Raw genomic sequence first — 23,588 nt, 5'->3', positions numbered from 1 at the left:
TCACATGCTGTGTGGTATCGGCGTTTGGTATCGGGGCATTTTAACGAGTACGAATACAGGAGCTCAGTATCGGGCCCGATACACATCCCTAATGATAATGTTTTGATTTGTCATGTTTATGTAGCTGTGTTTAGTTATTCTGAATGGATCCGTGTACAGCAAATGATGACAAAATAAACATTTGAAACAAGATAAATGGTTTATGCTTAATTTCATGAAGTGTGCGATTAATCGCAATTAATCACAGAAAAAGGATGCGATTAATTAGATTAAAAATTGTAATCGATTGACAGCCCTTATATATATATATATAATGCACATATAACACATGGGTCAAAGACATTTAAATGTCCGCATCAAAATAAATTTTACAAAAGTGATTTTATATACACAGAAAGCACATTAAATGCTAGAAAAAGTGTCTACATTTAAGGTTTGGGGAGAATAAAATGTCAAAATGTGGGTGAAATAATGCACCTTCAGTGTCACTTATATTTATGTATATATATAACACTTACACGTTATGTATATATAACACTTTAACGTTCGAAAGTTTGGGATCAGTAAGACTTGTAATGTTTTTTAAAGAAGTGTCTTCTGCTCATCAAGGCTGCATTTATTTGATCAAAAATACAGAAAAAAAAAATCGTAATCTTGCAAAATGTTATTACAATACAAAATAACGGTTTCTATATTAATATCCTTTAAAATATAATTTATTTCTGTGATGCAAAGCTGAATTTCCATCATCATTACTCCAGTATAAAGTGTCACATGATCTTCAGAAATCATTCTAATATGCTGATTTATTATTAGAATTATCAACAGTTGTGCTGCACAATATTTTTTTGGAAACTGCAATACTTTTTTCAGGATTCTTTGATGAATAAAAAGAACAGCATTTATTCAAAATATAAATCTTTTCTAACAATATAAATCTTTGCTATCACTTCTTAACAATTTAACACGTCCTTGCTGAATAAAAGTTTTAATTTCTTTCAAAAAAAGAAAGAATAACAATGTACTGACCCCAAACTTTTGAACTGTAGTGTATATTGTTAGAAAAGATTTCTATTTTAAATAAATGTTCTTCTTTTTAACTTTTTATTCACCAAAGAATCCTGAAAAAAGTATCACAGGTTCCAAAACAATATGAAGCAGCAACAGTTTCCAGCTCTGATAATAAATCAGCATATTAGAATGATTTCTGAAGATCATTTGACACTGAAGACTGCAGTAATGATGCTGGAAATACAGCTGCACATCGCAGGAATAAATTAAATTTTAATGTATATTAAAATAGAAAAACATTATTTTACATTGTAATAATATTTCACAATACTAAATTGTTCCTGTATTTTTTATCAAATAAATGCAGTCTTGATGAGCAGAAGAAACTCCTTTAAAAAACAAAAAAATCGTTCTGATCCCAAACTTTTGATCGGTAGTGTATATTTATGTAAAAGTTCAAACAACATACTTATTCTGACCTGTGCGTATTAAAATACATAAAAGAATAAGTGAGCATATTAAATTTTATCGCATTTTAATTGAGTACAAAAATCTTGCTGACAAATAGCCAAACTGGGATAGTGGCAAAGTTTAAATATGTAAAATATGCACGTAGCATCTGAGGTAAAACTAATTAGTCTTTTAACATGTCAAACTTATTGTTGTGGTACATATGCCTGACAAGATTATTAATCTAAGATTATAGATTTGAATGACATTTTAGTGTCTGTTTTCTGTAAATCATGGTAAAAATGTTTATTTGCGCAAAAGAAAAAAAAACACTATTTAATTAAACAGGACACTTCTATTGAGAGGTTATTATTTGTATCATCGGGAAAAATGTCTTTGGGTAGATTTTATGGTGCTATGTGTTCAATTTCTTCTGCTGATACACAGACAATTAAAACTAAATGGGAGGAAGAGTTAGCTACTGATACTGATGATGAAACATGGGATGACATTTGGTCTTATGCTAAGAGAATATCTGTTTGTGCACGTACAAGAGAAATACAATTTAAAATCATACATACACTCCATATTTCTCCTAATCTCAGGCATTTTTTTAACCTCTCTCTATCGCCTATGTGTTTAAAATGTAAAACTGAAGTAGGTACTTTAACACATTGTCTGTGGTCATGTAACAGACTGCAAAGGTATTGGTTTTTGGTGCTGGGGGAAATGGAAAAGATCTTTAATATGCAGTTGGATTTTGACCCAGTCTCATTGGTATTGGGTATACCTAATAAATGCATTGTTTCATTTGCTAACAAGAAATTGTATAATATTCTCTCCTTTGCTGCCAGAAAAAATATTTTACTTAATTGGATTAGTGATAAATCTCCATCACTTAAAGGTTGGCATAAGATAATTTTTGAACTGATTCCTCTGGAGCGTCTTACCTATGTATTACATCAAAAAACAGGCCTGTTTTATAAAGTCTGGATTCCATATCTGGACTATATGGAACCTCATCTTCGCCCTATTATACTACAAGGAATATTGTAATTGTGTAACTGTCTGGACATTTAACTTTTCTGCCCTATTCATTTTTTTTTTCCCTTCTTTCACTAATCTGTTATATATGGGGTAGTCCTGTTTTATTTAATAATCTGAGCTATGTGTGTGTGTTTTTTTTGTTGTTTTGTTCCTTTTGGGCGATGCCTTGTTATTTTTGTATTACAGTGAAAATTCAATAAAAATAATTATAAAAAAAAAAAAAATTAAACAGGACACTTTGTAATGTATTAAAAACCAACAACAATTCAAAGCTGTATTTCACTTATTGTTTTTGATGCTTGAAAACCATTTTTTGTCTTTGACCCATTTACTGATTAAACTGAGAACCCTTAAAGTTGCACAACAATGTTTTCACTTAATTTAACTTTATACTGCAGTGCATTCATCAGGATAATAGTGTTTGCTGTGGCATTAAAAGTGGTATTGGGAAATGTGAAATTCCACTGACTACTAATATGTTGGTATCGTCACAGCTAGAGTGTTATAAATAAATAAATGTTCTGCACCAACCTGCATTGCTCATCCATTCCATCTTCATCCTTGCTGATATCATCACTCATATAATATTTGAAACATGACTGTAAGAAAAAGGCATGTGAATGAGAGAGATACAAGCGCGTAATTGGCTGTAACAAGTTAATCTGGTTTCTACCTTGCAGATAAGAACATGTAGTGCGGGATGTTGAAGCACAGAATCTCTCTGAAAGTGATTGACTTGCTGTCCACATGCTGTGCAATTAAAAATCTCCTTGAGCCGCTCGTCTGCAAGAGATTAAAAAATAGATGATGACGATAATAAAACAATCATACTGCAACGCTAAGACTCTGGGAGCAGCCTCAACACTAGTTCATGAGTGTAGTAACAAACTGTAGTCTGTTACTGATTCAAAATTACATGACAAAAATTGTAGTTAGTAACGTGACCCATTACATTACACATTTCAGGTAATATAATGAGACTACTTTTTTTTTTTTTTATTAATTTTGACCTAACTTGTTCATCACATTGATTTAAATATGCTAATCTTGTACCATATTGATATAAAAATACAATATATATTCCATTCGCAAAGGGGTTCACGAGTTTAATCAAGAGCTACTTAATTAAATCATATAAATGTTAAATTAAAATAAATATTTTTCAAATTACAACAACAAATCAAAATAAAACATAAAAAATGAATTACACCCGTTTACCTGCATGTCATGAGATCATGTGAATATGTAATCAATAAAAAAGCAACTGTAGTCTGATTGCAAGTATTTTAAATTGTAATATAATCTAATTTTAACGTTTGGAACCTGATTACATAATCCAAATTACATGTAATCGGTTACTACTCAGCTTATTCAAGTGTGTTTTTAGGTGTGCCTCCAAAACATGACATATGGGCATATTTCAGGACTGTTTTTGTTTTCTCTGAGAGAAGAGAACCTATATTTTTTTTAATAAAATGCATTAGGCTGATAGATTGTGATATCCACAGTATTTGACCTAATGGTGATTTTAGAGACCAAACATATAGCCATACAAATAAGAGAATTTTATGTAAATATCGAATGACAATACAACAGATAAATGTGGAGATCTATAGGTCTGCTTCATTATGATGACCTAACTTAATTTTTAAACTTAAGAACTGCATTTAATCTCTTCCATTGTTTGGCCGAATAGGTTACACTAAAATTACACTTCGTTTTTAAAATTACATTAGTGATTGCCATTTTGGAAAAAAAATAAAGAAAAATAAAGATTCAATGGAATTTCAGCACATTAACCTAGAAATAAGAAATTGTTTGACCATTGAAAACAACATATAAAATAGATCCATTTGACCCAGTGCAGCAGTTATGTAACAAATAAATCGATCCGAGATAATTCACTAGCCTTTAATGGGGCATGGGATCATTTACAGTACACAAACCCTCTCACCAGGACGTTTCCGAGCACCGTCCTCTTTCACTTTACTTCCTCTGCTACGAAACTCGGGGCCACGGAATTCATCTTTAGCTTCATTAGCAACCGGTTCCGGCTTGACCACCACTGTGCCTGCGAAACGTGAAGGAGGAGAGTCAGTGCGCCTCTTAAACGACACGCTTCAGAAGACTTTAACATCTTAACAGAGGACGAACCTTGCGGCAGCTTGCTGATATCCAGACTGCTCTGCATGCTCTCATCTGTGCCGTGTTCACCTGCACTCTCATTCGCACATTCAGACTCATCTACAGCAGTGTGCTTGGTCACAAATGAAGGTTTTCTTTCATTAACAATAGAAGGGAAAAGGGGTTAACAGGTTGTTCAAGTTCAGTTTATTTATAAAGCACATTTAAAAACAGCCACAGGTCGACCAAAGTGCTGTACAAGTTAGAATAAAATTAAAAATTAAGTACTCTAATAGCAGCAAAACAGAACACTCTTATAAGCTAAAAGCAACAGAGAATAAATACGTTTTGAGACATGACTTGAACTCAGACAAAGTGGAAGCCGATCTAATATAGAGTGGGAGCTTGTTCCACAGTGTCGGGCCGGCCACTTCAAAGGCTCGGTTACCCCTCGATTTTAGCCGGGTTGTGGGTATCTGAAGGAGGAGCTTATCTTTGGATCTAAGGCCTCTGGTGGGAGAGTAGGGGTGAAGTAGATCAGACAAATAAGTAGGTGCTAAATCATTTAATGATTTATAAACCAGTAATACAATTTTAAACTCAATTCTAAAATTAATCGGAAGCCAGTGATAGGCATTTTCTGGGTTTCTTCTGCGAGGCGTATTTGGAGTTTCAGTGCGAGAGCGCCCTCTGGCCTTCAGATTGAGATTTTCTGCTGATCACAGAACCGTGCTTCACTGAAAGATACGCAGGACAATCGCAGCTTCTGTCGAGGAGGAGCTTATCTTTGGATCTAAGGCCTCTGGTGGGAGAGTAGGGGTGAAGTAGATCAGACAAATAAGTAGGTGCTAAATCATTTAATGATTTATAAACCAGTAATACAATTTTAAACTCAATTCTAAAATTAATCGGAAGCCAGTGAAGGGATCTCAGAAGGTGGGGTAGCGTGATCAAATTTCCTCTTTCCTTTCAGGAATCTCGCCGCAGCATTTTAAAGATACGCAGGACAATCGCAGCTTCTGTCGAATCGCAATCTCGATTCCATTTCGATTTATCGTGCAGCCCTATTGTGAAGTGTGCATTTGTATCCTTCATGATCGCGTGTGCTCTGCGTGATGGTCGGTCCATATGAACTGAAAGCTGACAGGAGGAGAGTTCAGCTTCACTGGAGATGCGCGACACAGTGATCACATTCTCCCTCTTGTTCGCTGTCGTCGTTCAGTTCTGTCTAATAATGTTAAACAAAGGAATTAAAAGGTATACAAAAAGTATTATGTAAAATAAATAAAATTATATCGGCTTTATATCGGCCACCCTGCTTTCCAAGATATCGGCATCGGCTGTGAAAAAACCCATATCAGTCGACCACTAACCAAAGTACAGGAAATTGCAATAATCCAGGCGAGAGGTAATAAGAGCATGGATAGCAATCTCCAAGGAGCGCTTAGGAAGAAAGGATTTGATTTTTGATAGAGCTGGACTCAATGATCGCACTAACCTGCTTGTCAAATTTGAGGCAACTATCTACCATCACACCTAGATTCCGGACTTGGGGAGAGAAGAATTGATTTAAGGATTCATGGTCAAGGATTTCTTGGCCTGAATTCTGAGGAGTCAAAAACAATGACTTCTGTTTTGTCTGAGTTCAGAAAAAGAAAATTCTTGGCAAGCCAAGCTTTCACATCCTCAAGACATGCTGTTAGGTTGCCCAGAGAATAGGGCTGCACGATTAATCGCATGCGATATTTGCTGCTCAATGTGAAAGCCCGCAGGTGATGGAGATTTACGCTGATTACAGAACCGGCTTTCTGACAAGATGCGCGTTAAATATCGCATGCGATTAATCGTGCAGCCCTACCAGAGAACTCTTATTTTTCTTAGACACAGGCATATAGATTTGCATATCATCGGCATAGCAATGAAATGAGACATTATGTTTCCTAAGAATGGAACCAAAAGGGAGAAGATAAAGAGAAAAAAGGACAGGAGCTAAAACAGAGCCTTGAGGCACACCACAAGATAGATTGTGAAGAGAAGAAGAGAAACGTCCTATTTTTACAGAGAAAGGTCTATTGGTTAGAAAATATTTAAACCAACTTAAAACAGCCCCCCCCAGCCCAACGCAATACTCCAGCCGAGAGATAAGATAAGTTCCAATAAACATGATCAAAATACATCCTCTTCCCACACAAACACTTTCAAACTCAAAATTCCAGCATTCCATTCCCACAACAACCTGCAATCCTTTAGAGCACAGCGTCAAACTACACTATTTTACTGGACAAGAGCCAGAGCGTCGACAATAACTGCAGCCCAACTCACCTCTTTGAGCGTGAAGATGAGGGTTTGGTCATTTCTGAGGAGCAACCAGGCTGAATAAAAGAAAATAAAAACAAAAAACATTTCATTTCATTTCCAGTGATGATAAATCCATATATTACCAGCTCAACCTGCATCATTAGTCTTACAGTGGTTTTGCATAAATCTAGCACAAAGCTCACAGAAACATCTCTTTGGCAAAAAAAAAAAAAAAACTTGTCCACCTACCTGATTATAATAACCCAAATTTAGAAATCATAAATATTGCCGCTATAAGCTTTCAGGGTATGGAATAAAATGGATGTGATGGGTATCAATTTAATTTCCTTGTCTTTTATAAACTTCCTGAAGAAACTTTTGAAGCAAACTGAAAATCAAAGCATGAACATGAGTCGTGTAACTGATTCTTTATTCATGCACTATATCATTCTCGCACTATTACAGAGAATGATGGCAGAAGCGGTCTTGTTTTTTCCCTCAGAAAGGCCTGTTGCTAAATGGCAAGATGTATCATTATTCATTAACAAATCTGCCTGAATCCTAATTGTGATGCTCTTCTTCATGTGCGCTAATCTTAAAGAAAAAAAATAGATCTAGGATTTGTCTGCGACTTTGCAAAAACTGGGCAAGTACAATTAGAGTCTTTTAGTTTACACGTCATTTTAAAAAAACTAACTATTGCTTTAGTTCAACTCAAGTTGAACTTCAAAGTGAACGTAAATCCACTAAGTGAGAACAGAAAAATGACCTTACGCTGTAGACTTGCCCTGACACAGACGGATAGAACACAGTGTTTTAGAGATAAAAAGCAAAACCAGACTCGGTAGACGTACCTCATTCATTCTCTCATTAGGGATGTTTGAGTCACGATCAGCCATATTACCTGCATTATGAGAAAAGCATGCAAACTTACAAGATGCATCATTTTCAGATTTATTGCAAATTAAATAAAGTTAAGAAAACATTTACATATTTTTACACTATTTATACATAGATATCATTATTTGGCCTTATTTATTATATTTAGCCTTTGAAAAGCTGACGGTAGGGATCCTCACCATTGGAAATGTCTTGAGAATCAATGCTTTCGTCGTCTGGAGAATGACCCAAGAACTCATGAAGTTTAGTCACCAATGTATTCAACTTACTGGACCTGAAAGAAACACAGCATATTGTATGTATAAAGATGTAAGATATCAATGGCCCACCTTTAACACAATTTACCACAGATAATGCTCTTATTGTTACTGTAAAACTGAACTGAATATGGAATTTCAGCGCAAGAAGCTTTCAAAATATTTATTTTATTACACACACACACACACACACAACTATATTAGTGGAGGCTAATACCAAGTTATCACAGTATTGTTTGATTGATGCCAGCTTCTGTGGCTATTTTCATTTCTGGAAAAATGTATAACAAATTATTAGTAGGTTTTTAAAATTTATTTTCGCTAAAAACTCAAAATGTATCTGGATTAAAAATCTCTTCAAAAGAGTTAACGTTAACTGAATAAAAAAAACAGTTTTCTCACAGGGTTATCACAAGATACTGTAGCAGACACTATGTTGCGGTTTACTACGATAATATTATAAAGAAACGTCGTAATACGACAATACCTCCAACTCTGTCTGAAGAATTATAAAATGTCAACCGCAAACAAAAAAAAAATAATAAAATAAATCAAAAAAATTAAAGTCACGCTCCAAAAACGGCAAACAATACCGCGCAGAAAAGTAAGTGCAGAAATACGTAATTGTAGGTATAAATACACATAAATGCATGCAATGACAATCCAACATGAACAGTGAAAGTCGCATGAAATGAAAGCCTGGGAGAGTTTTGAGGTAATTTCACGCGCCGCGGTCGCTGTTTGATTGACAGGTGGCGTCATCGCAGCCGGTAACAGACGGAAGACACGCACCGATAACAGCTAGCATAAACAAACCGGCCGCTAAAGCGAGGAAACTAGTTACATGAAGAAGACAAGATGAGGGGAAAACCAGTCATGTCACTACAGATCGCTGTTCATTTGGCCAACTGTTTGACACAGATTGTTATTTCCTTTCAATACTGAGGCTGATTTAAGAGGAAAACACCAGAGACGCAAAAACGACACTCAGATCTCCTAAATCGACATAATTCTAAGCCAAAACGCCCATTTAAACGAAGTGCTACAACATTTGGTGGAGAAAGGCCTAGTTCTAGCATATGACCAATGCACCTAACGTTCTAGTGAGCTGCTGGAGATGCACAATAGCGTGAATAATGAGAATAGTTGTAAAACAAAAGCAAGGCACTTTGTTAGGATACCAATCCCCATGTAGACGCCTCCTACCTATTCGCAATACTTAAGCACAGATGTGAGCACGCATTACCCGGCTAACATTACATCCCTAACGTTACCTTAAGATCTCTGTGCTCGCGTCACGCGCGGATCTCTGAGATGTCACCGGTTTGGCACCGCTAGGAAAGGGTCTTTTTCATTCGATCCGGTGGATTTTCAGGTGTGTAGTACAAGTAAACAGTGTTTTATGCCGATCAGGACAGACAAAGCGAGAGCGCCATCTTGCCGGATGGCTGGAGACGCGCTAAAATGGCGCACGCGAGACTCAAGCCGTCTGCGCGCGCGCTCTGAATGCACTGACTGAACGCGAATATGCACACATGCACTGGGCGCAATTCACTTTAAACACCACAGTCCGCGTGGTTATTGAATGCATTTTTAAAACACGCAGAAAAATCATAAATAATGCATGGGAGAATGCATGCATTTAATGCAAAGAATGTGCAGCATAGGATAAATTGGGGCATGCGTTTTATGATGCATTCCGAACCCATGCTTGTTGTACCGACGCGTGCTATAGTTAATGTGCAAAATCACGCCATGCATTTTATTTCTTATGTTATGAATTACCCCAGTCTGCCGAGCATCCACGCCATTGCACTCTGTTATCCAAGCATCACTTTGCACTTCAGACATACTCGTGGTTCATGCTACACACAGACTACATGCATGTGGAGGGGAGGATGCTGTTCTCCGGCGCATGCAGCCGCACTCTCAGTGCTGCACATACCTGCAGATGTCGGTGGTCATTTCGTCCCCGTTTAAACCTGCAACCTCCTCTAAAATAGTATGATTTTTATTTCTGGAGATTTTTTTTTTCCTAGACGCAGACCAAGATTGCTTGATGATATTAAACAATGCCAGAATCCATGTTGCTATGGTGGAGCTCCATGCAGCTGATTGGCTCGTTTTATCCCGTAAGTGTAAACCAACCAGGAAGAGAAACTCCCGTTTTTGCAGGTGTTTTCTCCATTTTACATCTTTAAAAATTACTCTGGTTTTCTACCTTAAGTTCTTGATGACTAAACTGTGAGAAAAACCTATGATAATTTGTAAATAGCAATCAATATGAATAATAAAAAAGACTAATTACGAGGAAATGGGGTTGAAAGAAATTACTTTATTTTGAAGCAAATACCAAAAACAATGACATTCATTTACAACTGACTGAGAAAAGCGAGGGGGGAAAATATGCATGATCACTGGAAGTTCAAACGAAAGCTCTTCTCTTGTTCCTTGCCGCGGCTTTCACACAGCTTTGAGACCTCCTCCACTCGCCTCTGGAGTAAAGCTGCACAGAAAAACTATATGTTAAGAACACAAGCTAACATTCATAAAGCATTTAATGGACTGACAGTTTATTTTTTAGTGTGTAAAAGGTTTTAAAGCCAAAAATATACCAACCAGAGATTTGCTCTACCCACTGCAGGGAGTCCATATGTGCATTGAGGATTTTGCAGATCTGCTGAAGCTAAAAAAAACAACAACAGTCATTCTTAGTACAGATCACACAACAATTAAGAGCATTTCTGTCTGGACTATTGGCCATATTTTGCATACCGGGTCAGTGGTGTCAGCAGGACCGCTGGATGTGTTGAGGTGTTCAATAATCTCTTTCAGATCTTGGGACATTCTCTTGAGTTGGGCATCTACATTTTCTGCCAACTTGTACCTGGATAAATAAGCTCATTCAGATACTCAATGATGCCACAGTATATGAGGGCAATATGAGATGCTTAGATGGCCGATTGAGTTCTTACGTTCTCTCTCGCTCTTCATCTGCGTTCTGCATGTAAATGGTTCCGCTCTGCTCCTTCACAGACTCCTCTAATGGACCAAGAAGGTCCTCCAGCTCTTTTTGCTGGGACAGGATGAAGTCCAGTTCCTGATCCAACCTGTGGTACAATCACCAAAATATGAGAACACAAAGTTTACATCAAAAATTGCATATAAAGCATGCTTGGTGATATCTTTGATTGTGACTGGTCAACTCTCCACTCAAACCATGAAGTAGCTGCTGTAAATAGCAGAATAATGTACAGTCAGCCAGTCACTGCAAAAAATAAAATTAATGTGACCATGGACCACAAAACCAGTCATAAGGGTCAATTTTTTGAAATTCAAATTTAAACCATCTGAAATCTGAATAAATCAGCTTTCCATTGATGTATGGTTTGTTAGGATAGGACAATATTTAGTTGAGATACAACTATTTGAAAATCTGGAATCTGAGGGTGCAAAATATTGAGAAATCACCTTTAAAGTAGCATAAAAGAAAAACCAATGATTATGACCCATGCAATGTATTTTTGGCTATTGCTACATATATACCTCAGAATCAGAATCAGCTTTATTCGCCAAGTGTGCACAAACACACTGGATGGCATTGTACAGACATACTGTACATACATACATAAATATCTGACATGAGAACAGAAAACATTTAAATCGTAAGACAACAATAAATAATAATAATAATGTGTATGAATCTGGAACAGAAGATTTATGTACAGATTTGTGCATTATTTACTCTATACAGCTGTATAAAAAAATATGCATATGTATTTGCATAGTACTTGAGAGAGAGGCAATAATTAGAGATGGAGAATGAATTACAGAACACAGGTAATAATTCATGTGTTAGCTGTTTAGGCTGGAGATGGCATGGGGGAAAAAACTGTTTTTATGCCTAGATGTTCTAGTGCACAAAGATCTGTATGTCTGCTTGAGGGGAGAAGTGCAAACAGGTTGTGGCCGGGGTGAGAGGGGTCTGTGATGATGTTACCTGCCCATTTCTTCACTCTGGAGTTGTACAAGTCCTGAAGATTGGGCAGGTGGACACCAATGATCCTTTCTGCTGTCCTAACAGTCCACTGCAGTCTTCTTATATCTGATTTGCTGGCTGACCCAAACCAGACAGTTATAGAAGAGTTTAGAACCGACTCAATAACAGCTGTGTTATTACTGTGTCATATGCACCTGTGGCAGGTTGAACTTTTTCAGTTGACGAAGGAAGTACAACCTCTGCTGGGCCTTTCTCACGATGGAGTCTATGTGAGTGTCCCACTTCAGGTCCTGTGAGATGGTGGTTCCCAGGAACCTGAATGACTCCACTGCAGCCACAGTGCTGTCCATGATGGTGAGTGGGGGGAGTGTTGTGACTGCACCAGACAGCCAGCTGCTCAACCTCTTGTCTGTAAGCAGACTCGTCGCTGTCCTGGATGAGACCGATGACTGTGGTGTCGTCTGCTAACTTCAGGAGCTTGACAGAGGGATCTTTAGAGGTGCAGTCATTTGTATAGAGGGAGAAGAGCAGTGGGGAGAGGACGCAGCCCTGCTGCCTGTCTGTCAGGAAGCTGGTGATCCACTGACAGATGGAGGTGGGTACAGAGAGCTGGGTCAGTTTATTCTGAAGGGTGTCCGGGATGATGGTGTTGAAAGCGGAGCTGAAGTCCACAAACAAGATCCTTGCACAAGTCCCTGGTTTGTCCAGATGTTGGAGGATGTAGTGCAATCCCATATTGACTGCATCATCCACAGACCTGTTTGCTCGTTAAGCAAACTGCAGGGGGTCCAGCAAGGGTCCAGTAATGTCCTTCAAGTAGGCCAACACCAGTCTCTCAAATGACTTCATGACCACAGACGTTAGAGCAACAGGTCTGGTAGTCATTAAGTACTGTGATTTTTGGTTTCTTGGGTACAGGGATGATGGTGGAGCGTTTGAAGCAAGAGGGGACTTCACACAGCTCCAGGGATCTGTTGAAGATCAATGTGAAGATGGATGATAGCTGGACAGCACAGGCTTTGAGGCAGGCTGGAGAGACACCGTCTGGGCCTTTGGCTTTCCTTATCTTCTGCTTCCTGACGACTTTGCATACATCCTCTTCACAGATCTTGAGTACAAGCTGAGAAACAGTAGGGGGGAGGGGGGGGTCTGGGCCTTTGGCTTTCCTTATCTTCTGCTTTGACTTTGCATACATCCTCTTCACAGATCTTGAGTGCAGGATGAGAAACAGTAGGGGGGATGGAGGGGGAGGGTGTTGATGGCTGTGCTGTGAGACGGTCGGAGTGGGTGTGGGGTGTCAGACCAGGCTTTTGCTTTTCAAACCTGCAGTAGAACTCGTTCAGGTCTTCAGCCAGTTGTTGATTGGCCTCAGTGCTGGGGGATGGGGTCTTGTAGCTGGTGATGGCTTTCAGGCCTTTCCACACTGATGTAGAGTCATTACTTGAAAGCTGTTTTTTTAGCTTTTCAGAGTAGTTTAACTTTGCCACTCTTATCTCCCTATTTAGTGTGTATTTGGCCTGTTTGTACAAGTCTTTGTCCCCACACCTGTAGGCATCCTCTTTGGCCTGGCGAAGCTGTTTGAGTTTTGTACTGAACCAAGGTTTGTCGTTGTTAAATGTTAAATAAGTCCTGGTGGGTACACATGTCCTCACAAAAACTAATGTAGGATGTCACGGTGTCAGTGAGCTCATCCAGATCAGTAGCTGCAGCCTCAAAAACACTCCAATCAGTAAGTTCGAAGCAGGCCTGTAAATCCTGCTCTGCTTCAACAGTCCATGTCTTTACAGTTTTTACTACAGGCTTAGCAGATTTTAGTTTCTGCCTGTAGGCTGGCAGAAGAGTCCCAGAGCTGCTCGGGAGACAGAGTGGTATGTATCCTTTAAAACAGTGTAGCTGTGGTCCAGTATATTGCTGTCTCTGGTGGGGCACGTGATGTGCTGTCTATATTTAGGCAGTTCACGGGTGAGATTAGCTTTATTAAAATCCCCAAGAATGATAATGAAAGAGTCCGGATAACGCTGCTCTGTGTGTGTAATTTGATCGGCCAACAGTTCTAGCACCGCGTTCACATGCGCGTCAGGAGAAATGTATGCACTCACCAGAATAAACGAGGGAAACTCCCGCGGCGAATAAAAAGGCTTACAGTTAATAAAGAGAGCTTCCAAGTTTGGGCAGCACATCTTCTTTAAAACTGTCACGTCTGTACACCAGCCTTCATTGATATAAAAACATAATCCACCACCTCTCGTTTTCCCCGACGACTCGTTGATACGGTCCACTCAGAACAGCTGGAAGCCCGTTAGATGAAGCACGCTGTCCGGGATGGCTCCGTTCAGCCAGGTTTCCGTGAAGCAGAGCGCAGCGGAGTTTAAAAAGTCCTTGTTTGTGCGGGTGAGGAGTTGTAGTTCGTCTGATTTATTTGCAAGGGAGCGGAGATTCGCCAGATGAATACTCGGCAGGGGAGTCCTAAAACCGCGCTGACCGAGTTTCACGAGCGCACCGGCGCGCTTTTCTCGCTTGCGTCGCCTGGAGCGCTTGTATAGAAATGCAGCTCCTTCGACTAAAATGTCCAGTAAAACGTCTGAATGTTCAAACGTCTGCAAAAAGTTATCTGGTGTGCTATTCCTTATGTCCAAGAGTTCGTTTCTAGTGAAGCTGATCGGAAAAACATTGCTTAAGACAGGACAAACAAACAAAAACAGTAAAAGTACCAAGGAGCGACAAACTGAGGCAGCCATGTGCGGCACCATCTTGCAGTTGCTGAGCGACTTATGACTGGTTTTGTGATCCAGGGTCACAAATATGAAAAGGCGTGAACCTAGTGCCATTATGGAGAGCATCACGACACATGCGCATGAATTCCTCTGCTTGTAAACAAGGTGCAGCGCATTCGTCATGATACTCTCCATAATGGCGCTAGAGTGATGCGGAGAAGTATTGTTGAATACAGTCATTATATTTGTTTACTTTGCACACAAAAAGTATTCTCAGCTTCGTAAAATTAAGGTTGGTAGATCCCTTGCTGTCTATGGGAGGGTCAGAAAGCTTTCAGATTTCATCCAAAATATCTTAATTTGTGTTCTGAAGATGAACGGAGGTTTGGAACGACATGAGGGTGGGTAATTAATGACAGATTTTCATTTTGGGGTGAACTAACCCTTTAATGCTCCTCCACTAAGAACTTAAAGTTGTGTGAATTACTTTCAAATATTTCTAATATAACAACTTTTTCAAAAAAAAACAAAAAAAAAAACAGATTACCTTCGTTGGTCCAGTTTCACTTTTTCCATATCTTTATGTAAAGCAGTTATCTAAAAGACAAAACAGAGAATACTTGTCACTGGAAACCTGTTGCAATATGGTCTTAGGCAGTGTGCCATCAACACTAGATTCAGGTTTAACTATGTGAGAAAGCAATCTAACCCAACAGACCCACTAACCATGCTGTATAATCATAACTCAAAATGGGAAATGTGTTAGGTAATAAGCAGCAGTGTCTGTTTCTGTGGGTGAACACATTAGTATTACAGTTGAAGTTTAAAAAGTTGAATACTTGCTCTCTTCTCCGAAACAGGTGCATTGCAAGAATGCTGTCCCGACAAAGCCTCGATTCCTGCTTTTCTATTAACTATTAACTTTTATTTGAATAGTTATAATTCATAATGGGAATGTGTACACAAATTTTGCACCAGTTGCAAAGATGGTGTACGTGGCAGCAGTGTGCTAAAAGATGAGTGCATTTCTCTACCTTCTCTCCATTCTCCACCAGCATACGGTCCCAGGCGTTGACCTGAGTGGCCTGCTGTAGAAAGTGTCGCTCTTGGTCTTCTAGTTCTGAGCTCCACTTGTTAATCAAAGCCTCCAGCTGAGCGTATGACAACACTGGAGCAGTGCTGACAGAAGACAACACAAGAATTTGGATATGCAACTCGCCAGTAGAAAAAAAAACACACAAAACTCACAACAGCTTTGTACCTGGTTATGACGGCGGCGGTGGACGTGGATGTGATGGTGGCTGGTGCAATAGATGCTGCAGGCTTCAGTCCCAGAGAAAAGCCTGTGGTGGCTCCAGTGCTAGCAGCAGCTACAAAACACACAAACGCAGGCTCAAACAATACAAGTAACTGAGAGGAAAATTATATATTGGCGCCGATTACTTGCTTAGCGTGTATTAATGAGCAAAGCCAGTGTGTGGGAATAAGAGAGGGCACCTGTGATTATAGCAGGAGCGGCTCCTAGAGGTTTCAGGGACAGGCTTGTGGGAGCGATGGATGCTGAGGTCAGCACAGGAGCCACCGAGGCCATCGACGAGCCCACTGACAGAGGAGAGAAAACCCATGTGATCTCAGGATGATTTCTCTAGAACAGTCCTAAATGAGGATTCGGATGAGGCTTCCCACACCTTTTGTCCAATTAACCTCCTTTACTTTACTAAAACTTGATGCTTTGTCATTTGTTTGCTTGTTACAGATAGGGTATGGTTTAAATTCTGTACTGTTTGGATGTCAAAAAGTTTGACTTGAAGAAAAAAATTATAAAATTGGTACAAAGATAGAATAAACAGGAATATTTCGTATTATTGTGGTTGCATTAGACATTGTGTGATAATGTTTGATAAAATGCTCTCTATAAAGAGGTAGCAAAAGCAGGTGTGCTTTTTTTGTTTTTTGCTTGGTGTGAGCAACTTTTAAAACAATGCTCACGTTCAAAGTAGAAAAAGTGATACACTGCAGCAACAGGAAATCAGGCTTGCCTAAGTTAGACTACATTAACTTTGAACAATCTCTCTCTCTCTATATACATGCGTGACTCTGGAGCACAAAACCAGTCGTAAGGGTCAATTTTTCTGAAATTGAGTTTTATACATCATCTGAAAGCTGAATAAGCTTTCCATTGATTTATGGTTTGTTAGGATAGGACAATATTTGGCTGAGATACAACTATTTGAAAATCTGGAATCTGAGGGTGCAAAAAAAATCTAAATATTGAGATAAAGTCGCCTTTAAAGTTGTCCAAATGAAGTCCTTAGCAATGCATATTACTAATCAAAAATTACGTTTTGATATATTTACGGTAGGAAATTTACAAAATACCTTCATGGAACATGATCTTTACTTAATATCCTAATGATTTTTGGCATAAAAGAAAAATCAGTAAGTTTGACCCATACAATGTATTGTTGGCTATTGCTACAAATATACCCCAGCGACTTAAGACTGCTTTTGTGTTCCAGGGTCACATATTATATATAAAGATAGAGCCTCAGCATTGCAAATATTTAGTTGTAATTACATACACAGCCAGTGGCAAGAATAAGTTTGAAAATATCTGGATTTCTGCATTGAATACTCATAAAAGTATGGTCTATCTTTATGTATAGAAACTAACAAAAAACACAAATAAACAAGCTTTTGACATTTTTATCAAATACATTGGGCAATCTACACAATGCAAGGTATAGAAAGTAAGTGAATTTTGTCATTTTTAGATCGTCCTTTAGCAGCAAAACCTCTACCAAATGATTTATGTAGCTGCTAATAGCATTTTTTACCATCCCTCTAATTTTAACATTATTTCTGAGCTTGATAGCACGGCCCTTTTTAGGTTATGCCACAGCATCCGAATTATTTTTTAGTCATTCTTAAGCTGGTATCACTTGTGTGCTTTGGGTCATTGTCTTGTTACATCACCTAGCTGCTCTAAAGCTTGAGGTCATGAACTGAAACCTCATATTCTCCCATAAGATGTCTTTAGAATTCATTGTTCATTCAATGATTGCAAGCACCCAGATTAGGGGTTCACAGTTGATCTGTGATCCGTGTTTGGACCAGGCCCCACAGTTCGGCACGCAATGGTTCGAGGATTAGTTGTGAAGTTTATTCATCAGAGAGTGATGCAGGTATTTGTAATTTAAACTATTTTAAACCATTCAAGATACATACACACATTTTCCCAGAAGCATTGTGGTACAACCAAGTGGTTTTGGGCAACCATTAATCACTTTATTATTCCATTTAATCATATATTAAATCATTTATTGATTCATTCATTGATTAGACATTTTTATTATATTTTAGATTATTTTTCCATTGTTGTTTAGTCTTATGATTGTGTGCTGTCAAGGGATATTTGTCTTCATGAAAGAGATAAGACAATGTCTCCATTTCAAGGTTTTGTGAAGCAGTAATTTTCCACTGCTATTGATTGCGGTATAATACTACTTGTTGGATTTGTGCTAGTCAGACAAAGTCTGAGCAATGAAACATACACAACTAAGATATCATCATTACTTCGTCTCCTGCTTCTACTCTTTTCTGGCTTTGCTCAGTCAACTTCTTGGCTGATAGAAGCCCATTAATACAGTTTTGGGTACCAGACAAAAGCTTGACTGAGCTAGAAGATGTGTAACCGAACTCACATGTGAATCCTGTGGCTGGTGTTGAGGCTATAGGAGCAGCAAACAGAGAGGACACTGGAGCCATCAGGGACTGAATCTGTGCAGAGCTGGAGGGGGCTGGGGTGGCTAAACAACAGCAACAATAGATGTATTACAGTTTTTCTAATATTAGAACAGCCACACTACATATTACATACTGTACCTGAAGTTTTAATTCCAAAGTTAATTGCAGTCGTTGAGGCCGTGGAGGCAATAGTAGAAGCTCCAAGAGTCAGACCTAAAAATCAACAGCAAAACAAATTGAGCAGACCAAAAAAAAAAAAAAGCATTTTTGCATATTTCCTTCAAAAAGGACCAGTGTGACAAAATTTGATACAGTGTGTATTAGGGATGCACCGATAGGATTTTTTGGGGCCGATACCGATTTTAACAATCACTTATTGGCCGATTCCGATACCGATATTTGTCACTTCCTCTTATTTGAAATTTTGGCATCAAAATAGATAGTATTTTGATCACGTTTTAAATCAGCAAAGTTCAAAAACACCTGCATTAAATTATCTGCATCATCAAATAATTTCTAATGAACATGGATTGGATCCATTTAACATTCAGCAGGCCTACATAAATACAACAGAACAAAGATACATATTAAATAAGCAGTGCTTTTTAGGTAGGTTTAGGGCTGGACGATATGGCCAAAATTGATATCACGATATATTTCTTAATTTCGGTCGATACGATATAATTCCGATATCGATATGAACACTATTTATCTGAAATAGAAATCTTTTGTAACATTATAAATGCCTTTATCATCACTTTTGATCAATTTTAAGCATCTTTGCTAAATAAAAGTATTAATTTCTATAATTTCTTTCCCAAAAAAATAATCATATCACCGTTATTGAAAAAAATTATATCGCGATACATATTGATATTGAATTATTGTCCAGCCCTAGGTAGGTTTAAGTTTTCAGGTACAGAAATAAAGAAACAAATGTAAAATAACACTTCACTGTATAAATTAAATACATATTAATCCTTCTTTATTGTAACAGACTTTATTATGATTAATCTTCTAATTTGTTTTTGTATACATTTTATGTTTTAAATCAGCAAAGTTCAAAAACACCTGCATTAAATTATTCTAGCAGTTTTATTGCTGCATCATCAAATAATTTCTAATGAACATGGATTGGATCCATTTAACATTCAGCAGGCCTACATAAATACAACAGAACAAAGATACATATTAAATAAACAGTGCTTTTTAGGTAGGTTTAACAGTTTTCAGGTACAGAAATAAAGTAAACAAATGTAAAATGACACTTCACTGTATAAATTAAATACATATTAATCCTTCTTTATTGTAACAGACTTTATTATGATTAATCTAATTTGTTTTTGTATACATTTTAATATTTTTTGTAAGTTAAAATATGTATGAGATCTTATTTTGACGGGTTTTCTAGTCTACGGAGCAGTTATATGGGTAATGAAAGCACGCAGTTCTTCAGATTTACTTTATTGTAACAGACTTTATTATGATTAATCTAATTTGTTTTTGTATACATTTTAATATTTTTTGTAAGTTTAAATATGTATGAGATCTCCTTTACTAAGGCGGGACTCTTATTTTGACGGGTTTTCTAGTCTACGGAGCTATATCGGTAATGAAAGCACGCAGTTCTTCGGATTTAAAGTTTGTCAGTTTATTAAGCACCCCCCGAAAAGGCATGAGATCTGTATATATTTGTTTACTGTTAGTTGTAATAAGTGTTTGGTGTAATTCGCTGTATGTTGATGATAATGCAACTGAGAGAGAGAGTTTAATATGCACTTCTCCTGCTGTGTTTTGTTTAGCTCTTATGGTGATTTTTATGGAGTGAAAAAGGATGCAATAAACTTAATAAAACATCAGTAAAGTTTTGGTCATCATTCAGATGAGGTCCGCTACACATATGAAAGTTATAAAAGTTAAATAGTCAAGAATAGTGTGCGATCTTTTGCTATTTGATTAGCATTAAAGTGCAGACAACAGCGCTAGGATTATGCAACAGACATTATACACCTCAGTGCCTTCACGCAGTTAATTAATAAACCATTGGTTTGTTATATCGGCCTTTTTCCTTATATAGCCGATATGCCGATGGTTGTAAATGGAGGAAAAATCGGCCGATAAATATCGGCAGCCGATACATCGGTGCATCCCTAGTGTGTATATCAAACTCCAATTGGAGAAAAAATAAATGAATTTTCAAGACCCCGTGAAATGGTTTGAAAAACACAATTTCCTTCTCTGTGAGTGTGCGGACATATTCAATCGAAACAGGAAGTTTGGCTGGCAGGGCTTGTCCTTCTGCTTAACCATTGGTCAAAAACTGGAATTAATGTGTCCACATGGCAGGTGCACTAGCATTTCAGAGAGCTGGAGATCAGGACCTAATAGCCAGCATTTAGCAGAATCGGAAAAAAAAGTAATCTCAGGATCCACAAAGCTCTGATGTCAAGACATGTGTTCCTCAGTGTTACCTGTGGGTAGAGCCCCTAGTGAGAGCGCAGGGGTGGGCTGTGCCGGGGCAGCGGAGGATGCTTGAACTTTGGGCGTCCCAAAGCCGAACCCGCCCAAAGGCTGCTGGGCTGCAGTAGTCTGAGCGGTGAGACCTCCGAAACTGAAGCCGGCCCCGGCAGATGAAGCCCCCAGAGTCACACTTGTGGTCGCAGGCTGAGATGCTGCCGGTGCGCTGAGTTTTGGAAGGGAGGCGCTGGACGCAAAGACATGAGCAGGCTTTTCAAATATAACAGACATGTTAACTGTGTCCAGTCCTGCTGTTCCACCGTCACCAACGGATCTATACAACTCCGGATGAGCCTCAACCAGTCAGATTTTAAAGAGCTGTGACTGAACAACTGTTGAATTCTACAATTAAAGGCACTTACACATTAGAGAGAGTCCTGACAGAGCATTAGACAAATAGAAAGGCATATTATGCATTTTTAGGGTAATTTAGGGTTCATTTTGAAATCAATCAGGAATACAGCAAATGTCCAAAAGCACAAATGAAACCACCTTCCTGAAAAACTAGCTTGCTACATTGCTTGACTACTGCAAATTGTCAACATTAATTATATACAGTGCAACAGTGTATTTTTTCCTAATTTGTCTTGTAATGATTAACTAATGCAGAGTTCACACTGCACGTTTTTAGCCCAACATTAAGATTTTTTTTTTTTTTTTTTTTTAAAGGATAACCATAGATTTGCTCCAGATAAAGCCTCACCCGAAAGAGAAGCCTCCACTCGGGGCGGTGCTCTGAGGCTGGCCTCCGAAGCTGAATCCACCCTGTGTGCTTCCACTATTCTGCGTTGGCTGTGCGAGAAGCCCTGCGAGCTGAGACGGTGGGTTTCCTAAGGTCTGAGTCTGGGGTTGGCCGGCCCCGAAAGAGAAGCCGCCTCCCGCAGGAGCGCTGGTCTGCAGCCCGAAGCCTGGGGTGGCTGCAGCGGTAGTTTTGGGGGCTCCAAAGGCGAAGCCTCCCGTGCCCGTCTGACCGAAGTTAAACGCCATAGTGCTGCAAAAGATGAGTGAAATAAAGAGTCAGACGTAATGTCCCAGGCCTGTCCGACAGCAGACCTGTATAAATGACTATCATGATTTAATTGCAAATCTGTTTAATTTAATTGCATAGTGATAACACACTAGTGTGTGCTAAGCAGTGCACAAACACACATTTATATAACATAAAAAAAAATTAATGTGAAATAAATTAATATCTAAGATAAAAACAAATACACAGGTTCAACAGAAATTGTGGTTGTGTCTAGAGACTTGGACTATAGTACTGTAGTTGTGTGCAGTCAACCCTCAACTCCTTACTTCTGACTATGATGCCTATCAATGTTATCTATGTAGGCAGCTCATTAGTTTGACACTACGCACCAAAAATGCCATGTAACGTAGTTAGCCTGCTATCACAATGCAACATCCCAAAATATTGTCGAAGTACTTATTTACTAGGTTTTGCGACCACAACGTCCAGAAATGTCTTGTAGGTTCTCTAGGCTTTGAGAATATGATGAATCATACTGACTGTTTATGCTAATAACTGCCCATGTTTGCTGCTCCACTAGCATCTTTTACATTATTCGGTCATAAAACGCTATTAAAATCAACTGATAACAAACTAAAGCAGTACAGCAGTTTATGTGCTTCTGTAGAAATTAATATTTAGCATTGTTGGTTCTTTAAAACTGATGAATATCATAAAACAACCGCTCTGGTTTAACTTCAGCTAGCTGACAGCTCCTCGCATGAAGTTCACTGAATGCCCTCTTCTGCACAATCACATCGCCCATGTTATTACTATAATACTAAGTCATGCAGACTGAATACTATAAATAATGTGAAATAAAACACTCAATATATGGAGAAAAACACACACAAGTAAAACTTACGTAAGGTACTTCACAGCAGCTCCCGCGCGCAGTATGCGTCACATGCGCTGTGAGGACCTCTGCGTCAGCTGTCTAAAATCCTGCCTGATCAAAACTGTCAACTAGTCTTTACAGCAAAATAGAAAGTCCAAATAAACTGCCTCATCAAATAAATTTGTTTGTTTGAAAATTTAGTTAATTTATAATTAGATTTTTTTTTTTAAAAAGCCTAAAAGCCAATGATAATACCATAATAGATTTGGATCTCTGAATACCATCCTGTTTTTTTTTTTTTTCTCTCTTTTTGTTTTCAAAAGCCAGGGTTGCATTAAAAAAAGGTTGCACTGAAGGAGGGTCCTGGACTGCTCTAGAAACAAAAACAATAGGTTACTTGCTTAACCCCGGTTCTCTGATAGCATTAAAGGGATAGTTCACCCAAAAAGGAAAAGCCTAAGACATGAAACGATCAGTTTGTGCCAGAAACCGAACAGTATTTATATCATTTTTTACCTCTAATTCACCACCATGTCCAACTGTCTTTGGGCGCGCACACGACTTCCGGTGCGTGAGGTGTACGCGCTCTGGCGTAGTTTATGCAAGCGCCAGAAGTGATCTCTCGCGCGTATACGTCACTCATTGTTTACACAGTGCACAGTCATTGTAGGTACGA

At 38.4% G+C, this 23,588-nt stretch overlaps 2 protein-coding genes across 2 annotated transcripts in view; both read right to left on the bottom strand.

The window, feature by feature from the left end:
* LOC107654779 (transcriptional regulator ATRX-like) overlaps positions 1 to 10,202 on the bottom strand; it is a 64,844-nt gene extending 54,642 nt beyond the window's left edge. Inside the window, exons 1-8 of the mRNA XM_016442029.1 lie at positions 10,033 to 10,202; positions 8,010 to 8,104; positions 7,785 to 7,834; positions 6,955 to 7,004; positions 4,663 to 4,787; positions 4,463 to 4,579; positions 3,182 to 3,291; positions 3,040 to 3,107 (exon numbers count right to left, since the gene is read on the bottom strand). Of these exons, the coding sequence (XP_016297515.1) occupies positions 3,040 to 3,107; positions 3,182 to 3,291; positions 4,463 to 4,579; positions 4,663 to 4,787; positions 6,955 to 7,004; positions 7,785 to 7,834; positions 8,010 to 8,104; positions 10,033 to 10,052 (635 nt within the window). The 5' untranslated portion in view covers positions 10,053 to 10,202. The remainder of the gene's footprint in view (positions 1 to 3,039; positions 3,108 to 3,181; positions 3,292 to 4,462; positions 4,580 to 4,662; positions 4,788 to 6,954; positions 7,005 to 7,784; positions 7,835 to 8,009; positions 8,105 to 10,032) is intronic.
* Positions 10,203 to 10,402: 200 nt separating this feature from the next.
* On the bottom strand, positions 10,403 to 23,037 carry LOC107654781 (nuclear pore glycoprotein p62-like). The gene is made up of 13 exons (XM_016442032.1): positions 22,940 to 23,037; positions 21,769 to 22,056; positions 21,020 to 21,252; positions 18,687 to 18,761; positions 18,506 to 18,610; positions 16,299 to 16,403; positions 16,063 to 16,171; positions 15,836 to 15,980; positions 15,349 to 15,398; positions 11,063 to 11,197; positions 10,863 to 10,974; positions 10,707 to 10,773; positions 10,403 to 10,593 (listed from the first exon to the last, which is right to left on the bottom strand). Exons 2-13 carry the CDS (start codon positions 22,050 to 22,052, stop codon positions 10,502 to 10,504), a joined length of 1,512 nt encoding a protein of 503 aa, XP_016297518.1. The 5' UTR covers positions 22,053 to 22,056; positions 22,940 to 23,037; the 3' UTR covers positions 10,403 to 10,501.
* Positions 23,038 to 23,588: the final 551 nt, after the last annotated feature.

This window comes from Sinocyclocheilus anshuiensis, unplaced genomic scaffold (genome assembly GCF_001515605.1).
Source record: "Sinocyclocheilus anshuiensis isolate Anshui unplaced genomic scaffold, SAMN03320099.WGS_v1.1 scaffold1044, whole genome shotgun sequence".
Taxonomy (NCBI): Eukaryota; Metazoa; Chordata; class Actinopteri; order Cypriniformes; family Cyprinidae; genus Sinocyclocheilus; species Sinocyclocheilus anshuiensis.
The sequence above is the reverse complement of the archived record's forward strand: the minus strand, read 5'-3'. Positions and strand labels throughout refer to the sequence as shown.

What these genes read in the sequence shown, in the direction of transcription:
- LOC107654781 (XM_016442032.1), bottom strand. Translation starts at nt 22,052, where the DNA reads ATGGCGTTTAACTTCGGTCAGACGGGCACGGGAGGCTTCGCCTTTGGA. An exon ending in ACTAGGGGCTCTACCCACAG is followed by an intron (nt 18,762 to 21,019) that starts GTAACACTGAGG and finishes GTTGATTTTTAG; the next exon opens with GTCTGACTCTTGGAGCTTCT. An exon ending in CTGCTGACACCACTGACCCG is followed by an intron (nt 10,774 to 10,862) that starts GTATGCAAAATA and finishes TGTTTTTTTTAG; the next exon opens with CTTCAGCAGATCTGCAAAAT.